Genomic DNA, 21,572 nt, shown 5'->3' with positions numbered 1-21,572 from the left:
AGACAGGGTGTGTTATCACAGTCACAGACACAGTGTGTTATCACAGTCACAGACACGGTGTGTTATCACAGTCACAGACACGGTGTGTTATCACAGTCACAGACAGGGTGTGTTATCACAGTCACAGACACAGTGTGTTATCACAGTCACAGACACGGTGTGTTATCACAGTCACAGACACAGTGTGTTATCACAATCACAGACACAGTGTGTTATCACAATCACAGACAGGGTGTGTTATCACAGTCACAGACAGGGTGTGTTATCACAGTCACAGACAGGGTGTGTTATCACAGTCACAGACAGGGTGTGTTATCACAGTCACAGACACAGTGTGTTATCACAATCACAGACACAGTGTGTTATCACAATCACAGACAGGGTGTGTTATCACAGTCACAGACAGGGTGTGTTATCACAATCACAGACAGGGTGTGTTATCACAATAACAGACACGGTGTGTTATCACAGTCACAGACAGGGTGTGTTATCACAATCACAGACACGATGTGTTATCACAATCACAGACAGGGTGTGTTATCACAATCACAGACACGATGTGTTATCACAATCACAGACAGGGTGTGTTATCACAATCACAGACACGGTGTGTTATCACAATCACAGACACGGTGTGTTATCACAATCACAGACACGGTGTGTTATCACAATCACAGACACGATGTGTTATCACAATCACAGACAGGGTGTGTTATCACAATCACAGACACGGTGTGTTATCACAGTCACAGACACGGTGTGTTATCACAATCACAGACACGATGTGTTATCACAATCACAGACACGGTGTGTTATCACAGTCACAGACAAGGTGTGTTATCACAATCACAGACACGATGTGTTATCACAAACACAGACACGGTGTGTTATCACAGTCACAGACAGGGTGTGTTATCACAATCACAGACAGGGTGTGTTATCACAATCACAGACACGGTGTGTTATCACAATCACAGACACGATGTGTTATCACAATCACAGACACGATGTGTTATCACAATCACAGACACGGTGTGTTATCACAGTCACAGACAGGGTGTGTTATCACAATCACAGACAGGGTGTGTTATCACAATCACAGACAGGGTGTGTTATCACAATCACAGAGACAGTGTGTTATCACAATCACAGACACGATGTGTTATCACAGTCACAGACACAGTATGTTATCACAATCACAGACACAGTGTGTTATCACAATCACAGACACAGTGTGTTATCACAATCACAGACAGGGTGTGTTATCACAGTCACAGACACGGTGTGTTATCACAATCACAGACAGGGTGTGTTATCACAATCACAGACACAGTGTGTTCTCACAGTCACAGACACGGTGTGTTATCACAGTCACAGACACAGTGTGTTATCACAGTCACAGACACGGTGTGTTATCACAATCACAGACACGGTGTGTTATCACAGTCACAGACAGGGTGTGTTATCACAGTCACAGACACGGTGTGTTATCACAATCACAGACACAGTGTGTTATCACGGTCACAGACAGGGTGTGTTATCACAGTCACAGACACGGTGTGTTATCACAGTCACAGACACGGTGTGTTATCACAGTCACAGACACAGTGTGTTATCACAATCACAGACACAGTGTGTTATCACAATCACAGACACAGTGTGTTATCGCAGTCACAGACAGGGTGTGTTATCACAATCACAGACACGATGTGTTATCACAATCACAGACAGGGTGTGTTATCACAATCACAGACACGATGTGTTATCACAATCACAGACAGGGTGTGTTATCACAGTCACAGACACGATGTTTTATCACAATCACAGACACAGTGTGTTATCACAATCACAGACACGATGTGTTATCACAATCACAGACACAGTGTGTTATCACAATCACAGACACGATGTGTTATCACAATCACAGACACAGTGTGTTATCACAATCACAGACACGGTGTGTTATCACAGTCACAGACACAGTGTGTTATCACAATCACAGACACGATGTGTTATCACAATCACAGACACAGTGTGTTATCACAATCACAGACACGGTGTGTTATCACAGTCACAGACACAGTGTGTTATCACAATCACAGACAGGGTGTGTTATCACAATCACAGACACGGTGTGTTATCACAATCACAGACACGATGTGTTATCACAATCACAGATACAGTGTGTTATCACAATCACAGACACGATGTGTTATCACAATCACAGACACAGTGTGTTATCACAATCACAGACACGGTGTATTATCACAGTCACAGACACAGTGTGTTATCACAATCACAGACAAAGTGTGTTATCACAGTCACAGACAGGGTGTGTTATCACAATCACAGACAGGGTGTGTTATCACAATCACAGACACGGTGTGTTATCACAGTCACAGACACGATGTGTTATCACAGTCACAGACACAGTGTGTTATCACAATCACAGACACAGTGTGTTATCACAGTCACAGACAGGGTGTGTTATCACAATCACAGACAGGGTGTGTTATCACAGTCACAGACACGGTATGTTATCACAATCACAGACAGGTTGTGTTATCACAATCACAGACAGGGTGTGTTATCACAGTCACAGTCACGGTGTGTTATCACAGTCACAGACAGGGTGTGTTATCACAATCACAGACAGGGTGAGTTATCACAGTCACAGACAGGGTGTGTTATCACAATCACAGACACGGTGTGTTATCACAATCACAGACACGGTGTGTTATCACAATCACAGACAGGGTGTGTTATCACAGTCACAGACAGGGTGTGTTATCACAGTCACAGACAGAGTGTGTTATCACAATCACAGACAGGATGTGTTATCACAATCACAGACAGGGTGTGTTATCACAATCACAGACAGGGTGTGTTATCACAGTCACAGACAGGGTGTGTTATCACAATCACAGACAGGGTGTGTTATCACAGTCACAGACACAGTGTGTTATCACAATCACAGACAAAGTGTGTTATCACAGTCACAGACAGGGTGGGTTATCACAGACACAGACACAGTGTGTTATCACAATCACAGACAGGGTGTGTTATCACAATCACAGACACGGTGTGTTATCACAATCACAGACAAAGTGTGTTATCACAGTCACAGACACAGTGTATTATCACAATCACAGACAGCGTGTGTTATCACAGTCACAGACACAGTGTGTTATCACAATCACAGACACGGTGTGTTATCACAATCACAGACACGGTGTGTTATCACAGTCACAGACACAGTGTGTTATCACAATCACAGACACGGTGTGTTATCACAATCACAGACAAAGTGTGTTATCACAGTCACAGACACGGTGTGTTATCACAGTCACAGACACAGTGTGTTATCACAATCACAGACACGATGTGTTATCACAATCACAGACAGGGTGTGTTATCACAATCACAGACAGGGTGTGTTATCACAATCACAGACACGATGTGTTATCACAATCACAGACACGATGTTTTATCACAATCACAGACACAGTGTGTTATCACAATCACAGACACGATGTGTTATCACAATCACAGACACAGTGTGTTATCACAATCACAGACACGATGTGTTATCACAATCACAGACACAGTGTGTTATCACAATCACAGACACGGTGTGTTATCACAGTCACAGACACAGTGTGTTATCACAATCACAGACAGGGTGTGTTATCACAATCACAGACACGGTGTGTTATCACAATCACAGACACGATGTGTTATCACAATCACAGACACAGTGTGTTATCACAATCACAGACACGATGTGTTATCACAATCACAGACACAGTGTGTTATCACAATCACAGACACGGTGTGTTATCACAGTCACAGACACAGTGTGTTATCACAATCACAGACACGATGTGTTATCACAATCACAGACAAAGTGTGTTATCACAGTCACAGACAGGGTGTGTTATCACAATCACAGACAGGGTGTGTTATCACAATCACAGACACGGTGTGTTATCACAGTCACAGACAGGGTGTGTAATCACAATCACAGACACGATGTGTTATCACAGTCACAGACACAGTGTGTTATCACAATCACAGACACAGTGTGTTATCACAGTCACAGACAGGGTGTGTTATCACAATCACAGACAGGGTGTGTTATCACAGTCACAGTCACGGTATGTTATCACAATCACAGACAGGGTGTGTTATCACAATCACAGACAGGGTGTGTTATCACAGTCACAGTCACGGTGTGTTATCACAGTCACAGACAGGGTGTGTTATCACAATCACAGACAGGGTGTGTTATCACAGTCACAGACACAGTGTGTTATCACAATCACAGACAGGATGTGTTATCACAATCACAGACAGGGTGTGTTATCACAATCACAGACAGGGTGTGTTATCACAATCACAGACAGGGTGTGTTATCACAATCACAGACAGGGTGTGTTATCACAGTCACAGACACAGTGTGTTATCACAATCACAGACAGGGTGTGTTATCACAGTCACAGACAGGGTGGGTTATCACAGACACAGACACAGTGTGTTATCACAATCACAGACAGGGTGTGTTATCACAATCACAGACACGGTGTGTTATCACAATCACAGACAAAGTGTGTTATCACAGTCACAGACACAGTGTGTTATCACAATCACAGACACAGTGTGTTATCACAGTCACAGACACAGTGTGTTATCACAATCACAGACACGGTGTGTTATCACAATCACAGACACGGTGTGTTATCACAATCACAGACACGGTGTGTTATCACAATCACAGACAAAGTGTGTTATCACAGTCACAGACACGGTGTGTTATCACAGTCACAGACACAGTGTGTTATCACAATCACAGACACGATGTGTTATCACAATCACAGACAAAGTGTGTTATCACAGTCACAGACAAGGTGTGTTATCACAATCACAGACACGATGTGTTATCACAATCACAGACACGATGTGTTATCACAGTCACAGACACGGTGTGTTATCACAGTCACAGACACAGTGTGTTATCACAGTCACAGACACGGTGTGTTATCACAGTCACAGACAGGGTGTGTTATCACAATCACAGACACGATGTGTTATCACAGTCACAGACAGGGTGTGTTATCACAATCACAGACACGATGTGTTATCACAGTCACAGACAGGGTGTGTTATCACAATCACAGACACGATGTGTTATCACAATCACAGACACAGTGTGTTATCACAGTCACAGACAGGGTGTGTTATCATAATCATAGACACGATGTGTTATCACAGTCACAGACACGGTGTGTTATCACAATCACAGACACTGTGTGTTATCACAATCACAGACACGATGTGTTATCACAGTCACAGACAGGGTGTGTTATCATAATCACAGACACAGTGTGTTATCACAGTCACAGACACGGTGTGTTATCACAATCACAGACACGGTGTGTTATCACAGTCACAGACACAGTGTGTTATCACAATGACAGACACGGTGTGTTATCACAATCACAGACACGGTGTGTTATCACAATCACAGACAGGGTGTGTTATCACAATCACAGACTAAGTGTGTTATCACAATCACAGACAGGGTGTGTTATCACAATCACAGACACGGTGTGTTATCACAATCACAGACACAGTGTGTTATCACAATCACAGACAGGGTGTGTTATCACAATCACAGACTAAGTGTGTTATCACAGTCACAGACACGATGTGTTATCACAATCACAGACACGATGTATTATCACAGTCACAGACACGGTGTGTTATCACAATCACAGACACGATGTGTTATCACAGTCACAGACACGGTGTGTTATCACAGTCACAGACACAGTGTGTTATCACAATCACAGACACAGTGTGTTATCACAATCACAGACACGGTGTGTTATCACAATCACAGACAAAGTGTGTTATCACAGTCACAGACACGGTGTGTTATCACAGTCACAGACAGGGTGTGTTATCACAAACACAGACACGGTGTGTTATCACAGTCACAGACAGGGTGTGTTATCACAGTCACAGACAGGGTGTGTTATCACAGTCACAGACAGGGTGTGTTATCACAGTCACAGACACGGTGTGTTATCACAGTCACAGACACGGTGTGTTATCACAAACACAGACACGGTGTGTTATCACAGTCACAGACACGGTGTGTTATCACAGTCACAGACAGGGTGTGTTATCACAAACACAGACACGGTGTGTTATCACAATCACAGACAAAGTGTGTTATCACAGTCACAGACACGGTGTGTTATCACAAACACAGACACGGTGTGTTATCACAATCACAGATACGATGTGTTATCACAGTCACAGACAGGGTGTGTTATCACAATCACAGATACGATGTGTTATCACAGTCACAGACAGGGTGTGTTATCACAATCACAGACACGATGTGTTATCACAGTCACAGACAGGGTGTGTTATCACAATCACAGACACGGTGTGTTATCTCAATCACAGACACGATGTGTTATCACAGTCACAGACAGGGTGTGTTATCACAATCACAGACACGGTGTGTTATCATAATCACAGACACAGTGTGTTATCACAGTCACAGACACGATGTGTTATCACAGTCACAGACACGGTGTGTTATCACAATCACAGACTCGGTGTGTTATCACAATCACAGACACGGTGTGTTATCACAATCACAGACTCGGTGTGTTATCACAGTCACAGACACAGTGTGTTATCACAATCACAGACACGATGTGTTATCACAGTCACAGACACGGTGTGTTATCACAATCACAGACTCGGTGTGTTATCACAATCACAGACACGGTGTGTTATCACAGTCACAGACAGGGTGTGTTATCACAATCACAGACACGATGTGTTATCACAGTCACAGACAGGGTGTGTTATCACAATCACAGACACGATGTGTTATCACAGTCACAGACACGGTGTGTTATCACAATCACAGACACGATGTGTTATCACAATCACAGACACGGTGTGTTATCACAGTCACAGACACGGTGTGTTATCACAATCACAGACACGATGTGTTATCACAATCACAGACAGGGTGTGTTATCACAGTCACAGACAGGGTGTGTTATCACAATCACAGACACGATGTTTTATCACAGTCACAGACACGGTGTGTTATCACAATCACAGACACGGTGTGTTATCACAATCACAGACACGATGTGTTATCACAGTCACAGACACGGTGTGTTATCACAATCACAGACACGGTGTGTTATCACAATCACAGACACGATGTGTTATCACAGTCACAGACAGGGTGTGTTATCACAATCACAGACACGATGTGTTATCACAGTCACAGACACGGTGTGTTATCACAATCACAGACACGATGTGTTATCACAATCACAGACACGGTGTGTTATCACAGTCACAGACAGGGTGTGTTATCATAATCACAGACACAGTGTGTTATCACAGTCACAGACACAGTTTGTTATCACAGTCACAGACACGGTGTGTTATCACAATCACAGACACGGTGTGTTATCACAGTCACAGACAGGGTGTGTTATCACAGTCACAGACACAGTGTGTTATCACAGTCACAGAAAGGGTGTGTTATCACAATCACAGACACGGTGTGTTATCACAGTCACAGACAGGGTGTGTTATCACAGTCACAGACACAGTGTGTTATCACAATCACAGACACGGTGTGTTATCACAGTCACAGACAGGGTGTGTTATCACAGTCACAGACACGGTGTGTTATCACAGTCACAGACAGGGTGTGTTATCACAGTCACAGACACAGTGTGTTATCACAATCACAGACACGGTGTGTTATCACAATCACAGACAGGGTGTGTTATCACAGTCACAGACAGGGTGTGTTATCACAGTCACAGACACGATGTGTTATCACAGTCACAGACACGGTGTGTTATCACAATCACAGACACGATGTGTTATCACAGTCACAGACAGGGTGTGTTATCACAATCACAGACACGATGTGTTATCACAATCACAGACACGGTGTGTTATCACAGTCACAGACACGGTGTGTTATCACAGTCACAGACACGATGTGTTATCACAATCACAGACACGGTGTGTTATCACAATCACAGACACGATGTGTTATCACAGTCACAGACACAGTGTGTTATCATAGTCACAGACACGGTGTGTTATCACAGTCACAGACACAGTGTGTTATCACAGTCACAGACAAGGTGTGTTATCACAATCACAGACACGATGTGTTATCACAGTCACAGACAGGGTGTGTTATCACAATCACAGACACAGTGTGTTATCACAATCACAGACACGATGTGTTATCACAGTCACAGACAGGGTGTGTTATCACAGTCACAGACACAGTGTGTTATCACAGTCACAGACAGGGTGTGTTATCACAGTCACAGACACGATGTGTTATCACAATCACAGACACAGTGTTTTATCACAGTCACAGACAGGGTGTGTTATCACAGTCACAGACACAGTGTGTTATCACAGTCACAGACACAGTGTGTTATCACAGTCACAGACACAGTGTGTTATCACAGTCACAGACAGGGTGTGTTATCACAATCACAGACAGGGTGTGTTATCACAATCACAGACACGATGTGTTATCACAGTCACAGACAGGGTGTGTTATCACAGTCACAGACACGGTGTGTTATCACAATCACAGACACGGTGTGTTATCACAGTCACAGACAGGGTGTGTTATCACAATCACAGACACAGTGTGTTATCACAATCACAGACAGGGTGTGTTATCACAATCACAGACAGGGTGTGTTATCACAATCACAGACACGATGTGTTATCACAATCACAGACACGATGTTTTATCACAATCACAGACACAGTGGGTTATCACAATCACAGACACGATGTGTTATCACAATCACAGACACAGTGTGTTATCACAATCACAGACACGATGTGTTATCACAATCACAGACACAGTGTGTTATCACAATCACAGACACGGTGTGTTATCACAGTCACAGACACAGTGTGTTATCACAATCACAGACAGGGTGTGTTATCACAATCACAGACACGGTGTGTTATCACAATCACAGACACAGTGTGTTATCACAATCACAGACACGATGTGTTATCACAATCACAGACAAAGTGTGTTATCACAGTCACAGACAGGGTGTGTTATCACAATCACAGACAGGGTGTGTTATCACAATCACAGACACGATGTGTTATCACAGTCACAGACACAGTGTGTTATCACAATCACAGACACAGTGTGTTATCACAGTCACAGACAGGGTGTGTTATCACAATCACAGACAGGGTGTGTTATCACAGTCACAGTCACGGTATGTTATCACAATCACAGACAGGGTGTGTTATCACAATCACAGACAGGGTGTGTTATCACAGTCACAGTCACGGTGTGTTATCACAGTCACAGACAGGGTGTGTTATCACAATCACAGACAGGGTGTGTTATCACAGTCACAGACACAGTGTGTTATCACAATCACAGACAGGATGTGTTATCACAATCACAGACAGGGTGTGTTATCACAATCACAGACAGGGTGTGTTATCACAGTCACAGACACAGTGTGTTATCACAATCACAGACAGGATGTGTTATCACAATCACAGACAGGGTGTGTTATCACAATCACAGACAGGGTGTGTTATCACAGTCACAGACACAGTGTGTTATCACAATCACAGACAGGGTGTGTTATCACAGTCACAGACAGGGTGGGTTATCACAGACACAGACACAGTGTGTTATCACAATCACAGACAGGGTGTGTTATCACAATCACAGACACGGTGTGTTATCACAATCACAGACAAAGTGTGTTATCACAGTCACAGACACAGTGTGTTATCACAATCACAGACACAGTGTGTTATCACAGTCACAGACACAGTGTGTTATCACAATCACAGACACGGTGTGTTATCACAATCACAGACACGGTGTGTTATCACAATCACAGACACGGTGTGTTATCACAATCACAGACAAAGTGTGTTATCACAGTCACAGACACGGTGTGTTATCACAGTCACAGACACAGTGTGTTATCACAATCACAGACACGATGTGTTATCACAATCACAGACAAAGTGTGTTATCACAGTCACAGACAAGGTGTGTTATCACAGTCACAGACACAGTGTGTTATCACAGTCACAGACACGGTGTGTTATCACAGTCACAGACACAGTGTGTTATCACAGTCACAGACACGGTGTGTTATCACAGTCACAGACAGGGTGTGTTATCACAATCACAGACACGATGTGTTATCACAGTCACAGACAGGGTGTGTTATCACAATCACAGACACGATGTGTTATCACAGTCACAGACAGGGTGTGTTATCACAATCACAGACACGATGTGTTATCACAATCACAGACACAGTGTGTTATCACAGTCACAGACAGGGTGTGTTATCATAATCACAGACACGATGTGTTATCACAGTCACAGACACGGTGTGTTATCACAATCACAGACACTGTGTGTTATCACAATCACAGACACGATGTGTTATCACAGTCACAGACAGGGTGTGTTATCATAATCACAGACACAGTGTGTTATCACAGTCACAGACACGGTGTGTTATCACAATCACAGACACGGTGTGTTATCACAGTCACAGACACAGTGTGTTATCACAATGACAGACACGGTGTGTTATCACAATCACAGACACGGTGTGTTATCACAATCACAGACAAAGTGTGTTATCACAGTCACAGACACGGTGTGTTATCACAATCACAGACACAGTGTGTTATCACAATCACAGACAGGGTGTGTTATCACAATCACAGACTAAGTGTGTTATCACAGTCACAGACACGATGTGTTATCACAATCACAGACACGATGTATTATCACAGTCACAGACACGGTGTGTTATCACAATCACAGACACGATGTGTTATCACAGTCACAGACACGGTGTGTTATCACAGTCACAGACACAGTGTGTTATCACAATCACAGACACAGTGTGTTATCACAATCACAGACACGGTGTGTTATCACAATCACAGACAAAGTGTGTTATCACAGTCACAGACACGGTGTGTTATCACAGTCACAGACAGGGTGTGTTATCACAAACACAGACACGGTGTGTTATCACAGTCACAGACAGGGTGTGTTATCACAGTCACAGACAGGGTGTGTTATCACAGTCACAGACAGGGTGTGTTATCACAGTCACAGACACGGTGTGTTATCACAGTCACAGACACGGTGTGTTATCACAAACACAGACACGGTGTGTTATCACAGTCACAGACACGGTGTGTTATCACAGTCACAGACAGGGTGTGTTATCACAAACACAGACACGGTGTGTTATCACAATCACAGACAAAGTGTGTTATCACAGTCACAGACACGGTGTGTTATCACAAACACAGACACGGTGTGTTATCACAATCACAGATACGATGTATTATCACAGTCACAGACAGGGTGTGTTATCACAATCACAGACACGATGTGTTATCACAGTCACAGACAGGGTGTGTTATCACAATCACAGACACGGTGTGTTATCACAATCACAGACACGATGTGTTATCACAGTCACAGACAGGGTGTGTTATCACAATCACAGACACGGTGTGTTATCATAATCACAGACACGATGTTTTATCACAGTCACAGACACAGTGTGTTATCACAATCACAGACACGATGTGTTATCACAGTCACAGACACGGTGTGTTATCACAATCACAGACACGGTGTGTTATCACAATCACAGACACGATGTGTTATCACAGTCACAGACAGGGTGTGTTATCACAATCACAGACACGATGTGTTATCACAGTCACAGACACGGTGTGTTATCACAATCACAGACACGATGTGTTATCACAGTCACAGACAGGGTGTGTTATCATAATCACAGACACAGTGTGTTATCACAGTTACAGACACAGTTTGTTATCACAGTCACAGACACGGTGCGTTATCACAATCACAGACACGGTGTGTTATCACAGTCACAGACAGGGTGTGTTATCACAGTCACAGACACAGTGTGTTATCACAGTCACAGAAAGGGTGTGTTATCACAATCACAGACACGGTGTGTTATCACAGTCACAGACAGGGTGTGTTATCAGTCACAGACACAGTGTGTTATCACAATCACAGACACGGTGTGTTATCACAGTCACAGACAGGGTGTGTTATCACAGTCACAGACACGGTGTGTTATCACAGTCACAGACAGGGTGTGTTATCACAGTCACAGACACAGTGTGTTATCACAATCACAGACACGGTGTGTTATCACAGTCACAGACAGGGTGTGTTATCACAGTCACAGACTCGGTGTGTTATCACAATCACAGACACGGTGTGTTATCACAGTCACAGACAGGGTGTGTTATCACAGTCACAGACACGATGTGTTATCACAGTCACAGACACGGTGTGTTATCACAGTCACAGACAGGGTGTGTTATCACAATCACAGACACGATGTGTTATCACAATCACAGACACGGTGTGTTATCACAGTCACAGACACGGTGTGTTATCACAGTCACAGACACGATGTGTTATCACAATCACAGACACGGTGTGTTATCACAATCACAGACACGATGTGTTATCACAGTCACAGACACAGTGTGTTATCATAGTCACAGACACGGTGTGTTATCACAGTCACAGACACAGTGTGTTATCACAGTCACAGACAGGGTGTGTTATCACAGTCACAGACAGGGTGTGTTATCACAATCACAGACACGATGTGTTATCACAGTCACAGACAGGGTGTGTTATCACAGTCACAGACACAGTGTGTTATCACAGTCACAGACAGGGTGTGTTATCACAGTCACAGACACGATGTGTTATCACAATCACAGACACAGTGTTTTATCACAGTCACAGACAGGGTGTGTTATCACAGTCACAGACACAGTGTGTTATCACAGTCACAGACACAGTGTGTTATCACAGTCACAGACACAGTGTGTTATCACAATCACAGACAGGGTGTGTTATCACAATCACAGACACGGTGTGTTATCACAGTCACAGACAGGGTGTGTTATCACAGTCACAGACACAGTGTGTTATCACAGTCACAGACAGGGTGTGTTATCACAGTCACAGACACGGTGTGTTATCACAATCACAGACACGGTGTGTTATCACAGTCACAGACAGGGTGTGTTATCACAATCACAGACACGGTGTGTTATCACAGTCACAGACAGGGTGTGTTATCACAGTCACAGACAGGGTGTGTTATCACAGTCACAGACACAGTGTGTTATCACAGTCACAGACAGGGTGTGTTATCACAATCACAGACACGATGTGTTATCACAGTCACAGACAGGGTGTGTTATCACAATCACAGACACGGTGTGTTATCACAGTCACAGACAGGGTGTGTTATCACAATCACAGACACGGTGTGTTATCACAGTCACAGACAGGGTGTGTTATCACAGTCACAGACACGATGTGTTATCACAGTCACAGACACGGTGTGTTATCACAGTCACAGACAGGGTGTGTTATCACAGTCACAGACAGGGTGTGCTATCACAGTCACAGACAGGGTGTGTTATCACAGTCACAGACTCGGTGTGTTATCACAGTCACAGACACGGTGTGTTATCACAATCACAGACAGGGTGTGTTATCACAGTCACAGACACGGTGTGTTATCACAGTCACAGACACGGTGTGTTATCACAGTCACAGACACGGTGTGTTATCACAGTCACAGACACGGTGTGTTATCACAGTCAAAGACACGGTGTGTTATCACAGTCACAGACACGGTGTGTTATCACAGTCACAGACACGGTGTGTTATCACAGTCACAGACACAGTGTGTTATCACAATCACAGACAGGGTGTGTTATCACAGTCACAGACAGGGTGTGTTATCACAGTCACAGACACGGTGTTTTATCACAGTCACAGACACGGTGTGTTATCACAGTCACAGACACGGTGTGTTATCACAGTCACAGATACGGTGTGTTATCACAGTCACAGACACAGTGTGTTATCACAGTCACAGACACGGTGTGTTATCACAGTCACAGACACGGTGTGTTATCACAGTCACAGACACGGTGTGTTATCACAGTCACAGACACGGTGTGTTATGACAATCACAGACACAGTGTGTTATCACAGTCACAGACACGGTGTGTTATCACAGTCACAGACACAGTGTGTTATCACAGTCACAGACACGGTGTGTTATCACAGTCACAGACACGGTGTGTTATCACAGTCACAGACACGGTGTGTTATCACAATCACAGACACAGTGTGTTATCACAGTTACAGACACGGTGTGTTATCACAATCACAGACACAGTGTGTTATCACAATCACAGACACAGTGTGTTATCACAATCACAGACTGGGTGTGTTATCACAATCACAGACACGGTGTGTTATCACAATCACAGACACGATGTGTTATCACAGTCACAGACACGGTGTGTTATCACAATCACAGACACGATGTGTTATCACAATCACAGACACGGTGTGTTATCACAATCACAGACACGATGTGTTATCACAGTCACAGACACGGTGTGTTATCACAATCACAGACACGATGTGTTATCACAATCACAGACACGATGTGTTATCACAGTCACAGACACGGTGTGTTATCACAATCACAGACACGATGTGTTATCACAATCACAGACACGATGTGTTATCACAGTCACAGACACGGTGTGTTATCACAATCACAGACACGATGTGTTATCACAATCACAGACACGGTGTGTTATCACAGTCACAGACACGGTGTGTTATCACAATCACAGACACGGTGTGTTATCACAGTCACAGACACGGTGTGTTATCACAGTCACAGACAGGGTGTTTTATCACAGTCACAGACACGGTGTGTTATCACAGTCACAGACAGGGTGTGTTATCACAGTCACAGACACAGTGTGTTATCACAGTCACAGACACGGTGTGTTATCACAGTCACAGACAGGGTGTGTTATCACAGTCACAGACACAGTGTGTTATCACAGTCACAGACAGGGTGTGTTATCACAATCACAGACACGATGTGTTATCACAGTCACAGACAGGGTGTGTTATCACAGTCACAGACACGGTGTGTTATCACAATCACAGACACGGTGTGTTATCACAGTCACAGACAGGGTGTGTTATCACAATCACAGACACGGTGTGTTATCACAGTCACAGACAGGGTGTGTTATCACAGTCACAGACAGGGTGTGTTATCACAGTCACAGACACAGTGTGTTATCACAGTCACAGACAGGGTGTGTTATCACAATCACAGACACGATGTGTTATCACAGTCACAGACAGGGTGTGTTATCACAATCACAGACACAGTGTGTTATCACAGTCACAGACAGGGTGTGTTATCACAATCACAGACACGGTGTGTTATCACAGTCACAGACACGATGTGTTATCACAGTCACAGACACGGTGTGTTATCACAGTCACAGACAGGGTGTGTTATCACAGTCACAGACAGGGTGTGCTATCACAGTCACAGACAGGGTGTGTTATCACAGTCACAGACTCGGTGTGTTATCACAGTCACAGACAGGGTGTGTTATCACAGTCACAGACACGGTGTGTTATCACAGTCACAGACACGGTGTGTTATCACAGTCACAGACACGGTGTGTTATCACAGTCACAGACACGGTGTGTTATCACAGTCAAAGACACGGTGTGTTATCACAGTCACAGACACGGTGTGTTATCACAGTCACAGACACGGTGTGTTATCACAGTCACAGACACAGTGTGTTATCACAATCACAGACAGGGTGTGTTATCACAGTCACAGACAGGGTGTGTTATCACAGTCACAGACACGGTGTTTTATCACAGTCACAGACACGGTGTGTTATCACAGTCACAGACACGGTGTGTTATCACAGTCACAGATACGGTGTGTTATCACAGTCACAGACACAGTGTGTTATCACAGTCACAGACACGGTGTGTTATCACAGTCACAGACACGGTGTGTTATCACAGTCACAGACAGGGTGTGTTATCACAGTCACAGACACGGTGTGTTATCACAGTCACAGACACGGTGTGTTATGACAATCACAGACACAGTGTGTTATCACAGTCACAGACACGGTGTGTTATCACAGTCACAGACACAGTGTGTTATCACAGTCACAGACACGGTGTGTTATCACAGTCACAGACACGGTGTGTTATCACAGTCACAGACACGGTGTGTTATCACAATCACAGACACAGTGTGTTATCACAGTTACAGACACGGTGTGTTATCACAATCACAGACACAGTGTGTTATCACAATCACAGACACAGTGTGTTATCACAATCACAGACTGGGTGTGTTATCACAATCACAGACACGGTGTGTTATCACAATCACAGACACGATGTGTTATCACAGTCACAGACACGGTGTGTTATCACAATCACAGACACGATGTGTTATCACAATCACAGACACGGTGTGTTATCACAATCACAGACACGATGTGTTATCACAGTCACAGACAGGGTGTGTTATCACAATCACAGAAACGGTGTGTTATCACAGTCACAGACACGATGTGTTATCACAGTCACAGACAGGGTGTGTTATCACAGTCACAGACACAGTGTGTTATCACAATCACAGACACAGTGTGTTATCACAGTCACAGACAGGGTGTTTTATCACAGTCACAGACACGGTGTGTTATCACAGTCACAGACAGGGTGTGTTATCACAGTCACAGACACAGTGTGTTATCACAGTCACAGACACGGTGTGTTATCACAGTCACAGACAGGGTGTGTTATCACAGTCACAGACACAGTGTGTTATCACAGTCACAGACACGGTGTGTTATCACAGTCACAGACACAGTGTGTTATCACAATCACAGACAGGGTGTGTTATCACAGTCACAGACAGGGTGTGTTATCACAGTCACAGACACGGTGTTTTATCACAGTCACAGACACGGTGTGTTATCACAGTCACAGACACGGTGTGTTATCACAGTCACAGATACGGTGTGTTATCACAGTCACAGACACAGTGTGTTATCACAGTCACAGACACGGTGTGTTATCACAGTCACAGACACGGTGTGTTATCACAGTCACAGACACGGTGTGTTATCACAGTCACAGACACGGTGTGTTATGACAATCACAGACACAGTGTGTTATCACAGTCACAGACACGGTGTGTTATCACAGTCACAGACACAGTGTGTTATCACAGTCACAGACACGGTGTGTTATCACAGTCACAGACACGGTGTGTTATCACAGTCACAGACACGGTGTGTTATCACAATCACAGACACAGTGTGTTATCACAGTTACAGACACGGTGTGTTATCACAATCACAGACACAGTGTGTTATCACAATCACAGACACAGTGTGTTATCACAATCACAGACTGGGTGTGTTATCACAATCACAGACACGGTGTGTTATCACAATCACAGACACGATGTGTTATCACAGTCACAGACACGGTGTGTTATCACAATCACAGACACGATGTGTTATCACAATCACAGACACGGTGTGTTATCACAGTCACAGACACGGTGTGTTATCACAATCACAGACACGGTGTGTTATCACAGTCACAGACACGATGTGTTATCACAGTCACAGACAGGGTGTGTTATCACAGTCACAGACACAGTGTGTTATCACAATCACAGACACAGTGTGTTATCACAGTCACAGACAGGGTGTTTTATCACAGTCACAGACACGGTGTGTTATCACAGTCACAGACAGGGTGTGTTATCACAGTCACAGACACAGTGTGTTATCACAGTCACAGACACGGTGTGTTATCACAGTCACAGACAGGGTGTGTTATCACAGTCACAGACACAGTGTGTTATCACAGTCACAGACAGGGTGTGTTATCACAATCACAGACACGATGTGTTATCACAGTCACAGACAGGGTGTGTTATCACAGTCACAGACACGGTGTGTTATCACAATCACAGACACGGTGTGTTATCACAGTCACAGACAGGGTGTGTTATCACAATCACAGACACGGTGTGTTATCACAGTCACAGACAGGGTGTGTTATCACAGTCACAGACAGGGTGTGTTATCACAGTCACAGACACAGTGTGTTATCACAGTCACAGACAGGGTGTGTTATCACAATCACAGACACGATGTGTTATCACAGTCACAGACAGGGTGTGTTATCACAATCACAGACACAGTGTGTTATCACAGTCACAGACAGGGTGTGTTATCACAATCACAGACACGGTGTGTTATCACAGTCACAGACACGATGTGTTATCACAGTCACAGACACGGTGTGTTATCACAGTCACAGACAGGGTGTGTTATCACAGTCACAGACAGGGTGTGCTATCACAGTCACAGACAGGGTGTGTTATCACAGTCACAGACTCGGTGTGTTATCACAGTCACAGACAGGGTGTGTTATCACAGTCACAGACACGGTGTGTTATCACAGTCACAGACACGGTGTGTTATCACAGTCACAGACACGGTGTGTTATCACAGTCACAGACACGGTGTGTTATCACAGTCAAAGACACGGTGTGTTATCACAGTCACAGACACGGTGTGTTATCACAGTCACAGACACGGTGTGTTATCACAGTCACAGACACAGTGTGTTATCACAATCACAGACAGGGTGTGTTATCACAGTCACAGACAGGGTGTGTTATCACAGTCACAGACACGGTGTTTTATCACAGTCACAGACACGGTGTGTTATCACAGTCACAGACACGGTGTGTTATCACAGTCACAGATACGGTGTGTTATCACAGTCACAGACACAGTGTGTTATCACAGTCACAGACACGGTGTGTTATCACAGTCACAGACACGGTGTGTTATCACAGTCACAGACAGGGTGTGTTATCACAGTCACAGACACGGTGTGTTATCACAGTCACAGACACGGTGTGTTATGACAATCACAGACACAGTGTGTTATCACAGTCACAGACACGGTGTGTTATCACAGTCACAGACACAGTGTGTTATCACAGTCACAGACACGGTGTGTTATCACAGTCACAGACACGGTGTGTTATCACAGTCACAGACACGGTGTGTTATCACAATCACAGACACAGTGTGTTATCACAGTTACAGACACGGTGTGTTATCACAATCACAGACACAGTGTGTTATCACAATCACAGACACAGTGTGTTATCACAATCACAGACTGGGTGTGTTATCACAATCACAGACACGGTGTGTTATCACAATCACAGACACGATGTGTTATCACAGTCACAGACACGGTGTGTTATCACAATCACAGACACGATGTGTTATCACAATCACAGACACGGTGTGTTATCACAATCACAGACACGATGTGTTATCACAGTCACAGACAGGGTGTGTTATCACAATCACAGAAACGGTGTGTTATCACAGTCACAGACACGATGTGTTATCACAGTCACAGACAGGGTGTGTTATCACAGTCACAGACACAGTGTGTTATCACAATCACAGACACAGTGTGTTATCACAGTCACAGACAGGGTGTTTTATCACAGTCACAGACACGGTGTGTTATCACAGTCACAGACAGGGTGTGTTATCACAGTCACAGACACAGTGTGTTATCACAGTCACAGACACGGTGTGTTATCACAGTCACAGACAGGGTGTGTTATCACAGTCACAGACACAGTGTGTTATCACAGTCACAGACACGGTGTGTTATCACAGTCACAGACACGGTGTGTTATCACAGTCACAGACAGGGTGTGTTATCACAGTCACAGACACAGTGTGTTATCACAGTCACAGACACGGTGTGTTATCACAGTCACAGACAGGGTGTGTTATCACAATCATAGACATGGTGTGTTATCACAATCACAGACAGGGTGTGTTATCACAGTCACAGACACAGTGTGTTATCACAGTCACAGACAGGGTGTGTTATCACAGTCACAGACACAGTGTGTTATCACAGTCACAGACACGGTGTGTTATCTCAGTCACAGACAGGGTGTGTTATCACAGTTGCTGGGATTCTGTGCTTGTTTCTTCATCTCTCAGTTTTTGTTCCCACCATTTCTTTGTCTTTCCCAGGATATTATTTTGAAATTCCTTCCATTGGAGCAATCCGGATCAATACGCAGGTGAGTGGTTCCTGTTCTGTCAGATGGGTCACACAGCAAAACGCTGATAGACCAGACAACAGCATCAAAACACTGATTTGTTCTGCCAGGGCCTGTCATTTCTTCTCTTCTGCTAATCCTGCTAGTCAGTGCCCACTATCCATTGTGCTTTGTGCTGTTAACTCAAATTTGAGGTTGATCAGTCATCATCTGCACTTCTGGAATCATTTATTGGGTTATTTTCACAAAGAGTCGTTTCAGTCTCTGATTATTGATTCTATTAATTTCCCTTTATTGTCAGGCCAGTATGTCTGAATTTACCCAGCTCTGCCACTCTGCAATATGAGAACTGCGTTTACCTGCTGCCAATGTGTCAAAATCTCGCAGTGTTCACTGATTCTCTCCTAATGACCATCAGTGCTTCCTAGGAACAGGAGGAGGCATTCAGCTCCTCGAGCCTGTTCCACCATTCACTCGATCAAGGCTGATCTGTATCTCAACACCTTTGCTCCATATCCCTTGATGTTCTTACCCAACAAAAATCTGGCGATCTCGGTCTCAAAAATTACAATTGACCCCCAGAATCCGCAGCTTTTTGGTTCCAGATTTCCACTCCCCTTTGTGTGAAGAAATGCTTCCTGACATCACCTCTGAACGGCCTGGCTCTAATTTTAAGGTTATGCCCCCTTGTTCTGGACTCCCCCACCAGAGGAAATCTGTGTCTGCCCTATCAAATCCTTTCATCATTTTAAAGACCTCATTAGATCACCCCTCAACCTTCCAAACTCAAGGGAATATATACCCAGTCTATGCAACCTCTCCTCATAATTTAACCCTTTTAGCCCTGGTATCATTCTGGTGAATTTGCGCTGCACCCCCTCCAAGGCCAATATATCCTTCCTGAGGTGCGGTGCCCAGAACTGAACACAGTCTCCAGGTAGGGTCTGGGGCAGCCATTGTTTTCTCTTCTACAACAGCCTGTGGAGATACAGAGACCCAGCAAGAAGGAGGCATATGACATGCATAGGCAGCTGGGATCAAGTGGATCCCTTGAAGAGTATAGAGATTGCCGGAGTAGAGTTAAGAGAGAAATCAGGAGGGCAAAAAGGGGATATGAGATTGCTTTGGCAGATCAGGCAAAGGTGAATCCAAAGAGCTTCTACAAATACATAAAGGGCAAAAGGGTAACTAGGGAGAGAGTAGGGCCTCTTAAGGATCAACAAGGTCATCTATGTGCGGAACCACAAGAAATGGGTGAGATCCTGAATGAATATTTCACATCGGTATTTACGGTTGAGAAAGGCATGGATGTTAGGGAACTTGGGGAAATAAATAGTGATGTCTTGAGGAGTGTACATATTACAGAGAGGGAGGTGCTGG

The 21,572-nt window shown here is 44.3% G+C and overlaps 1 protein-coding gene across 2 annotated transcripts in view; it reads left to right on the top strand.

The window, feature by feature from the left end:
* The window catches only part of cacna2d2a (calcium channel, voltage-dependent, alpha 2/delta subunit 2a), a 1,119,650-nt gene that overhangs the window by 872,678 nt on the left and 225,400 nt on the right, over positions 1–21,572 (top strand). For both annotated transcript variants that reach the window (XM_067999049.1, XM_067999048.1), the window contains exon 13: positions 20,164–20,213. In XM_067999049.1, the coding sequence (XP_067855150.1) occupies positions 20,164–20,213 (50 nt within the window). The remainder of the gene's footprint in view (positions 1–20,163; positions 20,214–21,572) is intronic.

The sequence above is a fragment of the Heptranchias perlo genome, chromosome 17 (genome assembly GCF_035084215.1).
Source record: "Heptranchias perlo isolate sHepPer1 chromosome 17, sHepPer1.hap1, whole genome shotgun sequence".
Lineage (NCBI taxonomy): Eukaryota > Metazoa > Chordata > Chondrichthyes > Hexanchiformes > Hexanchidae > Heptranchias > Heptranchias perlo.
This window is presented reverse-complemented; position numbering and strand designations above follow the sequence as displayed.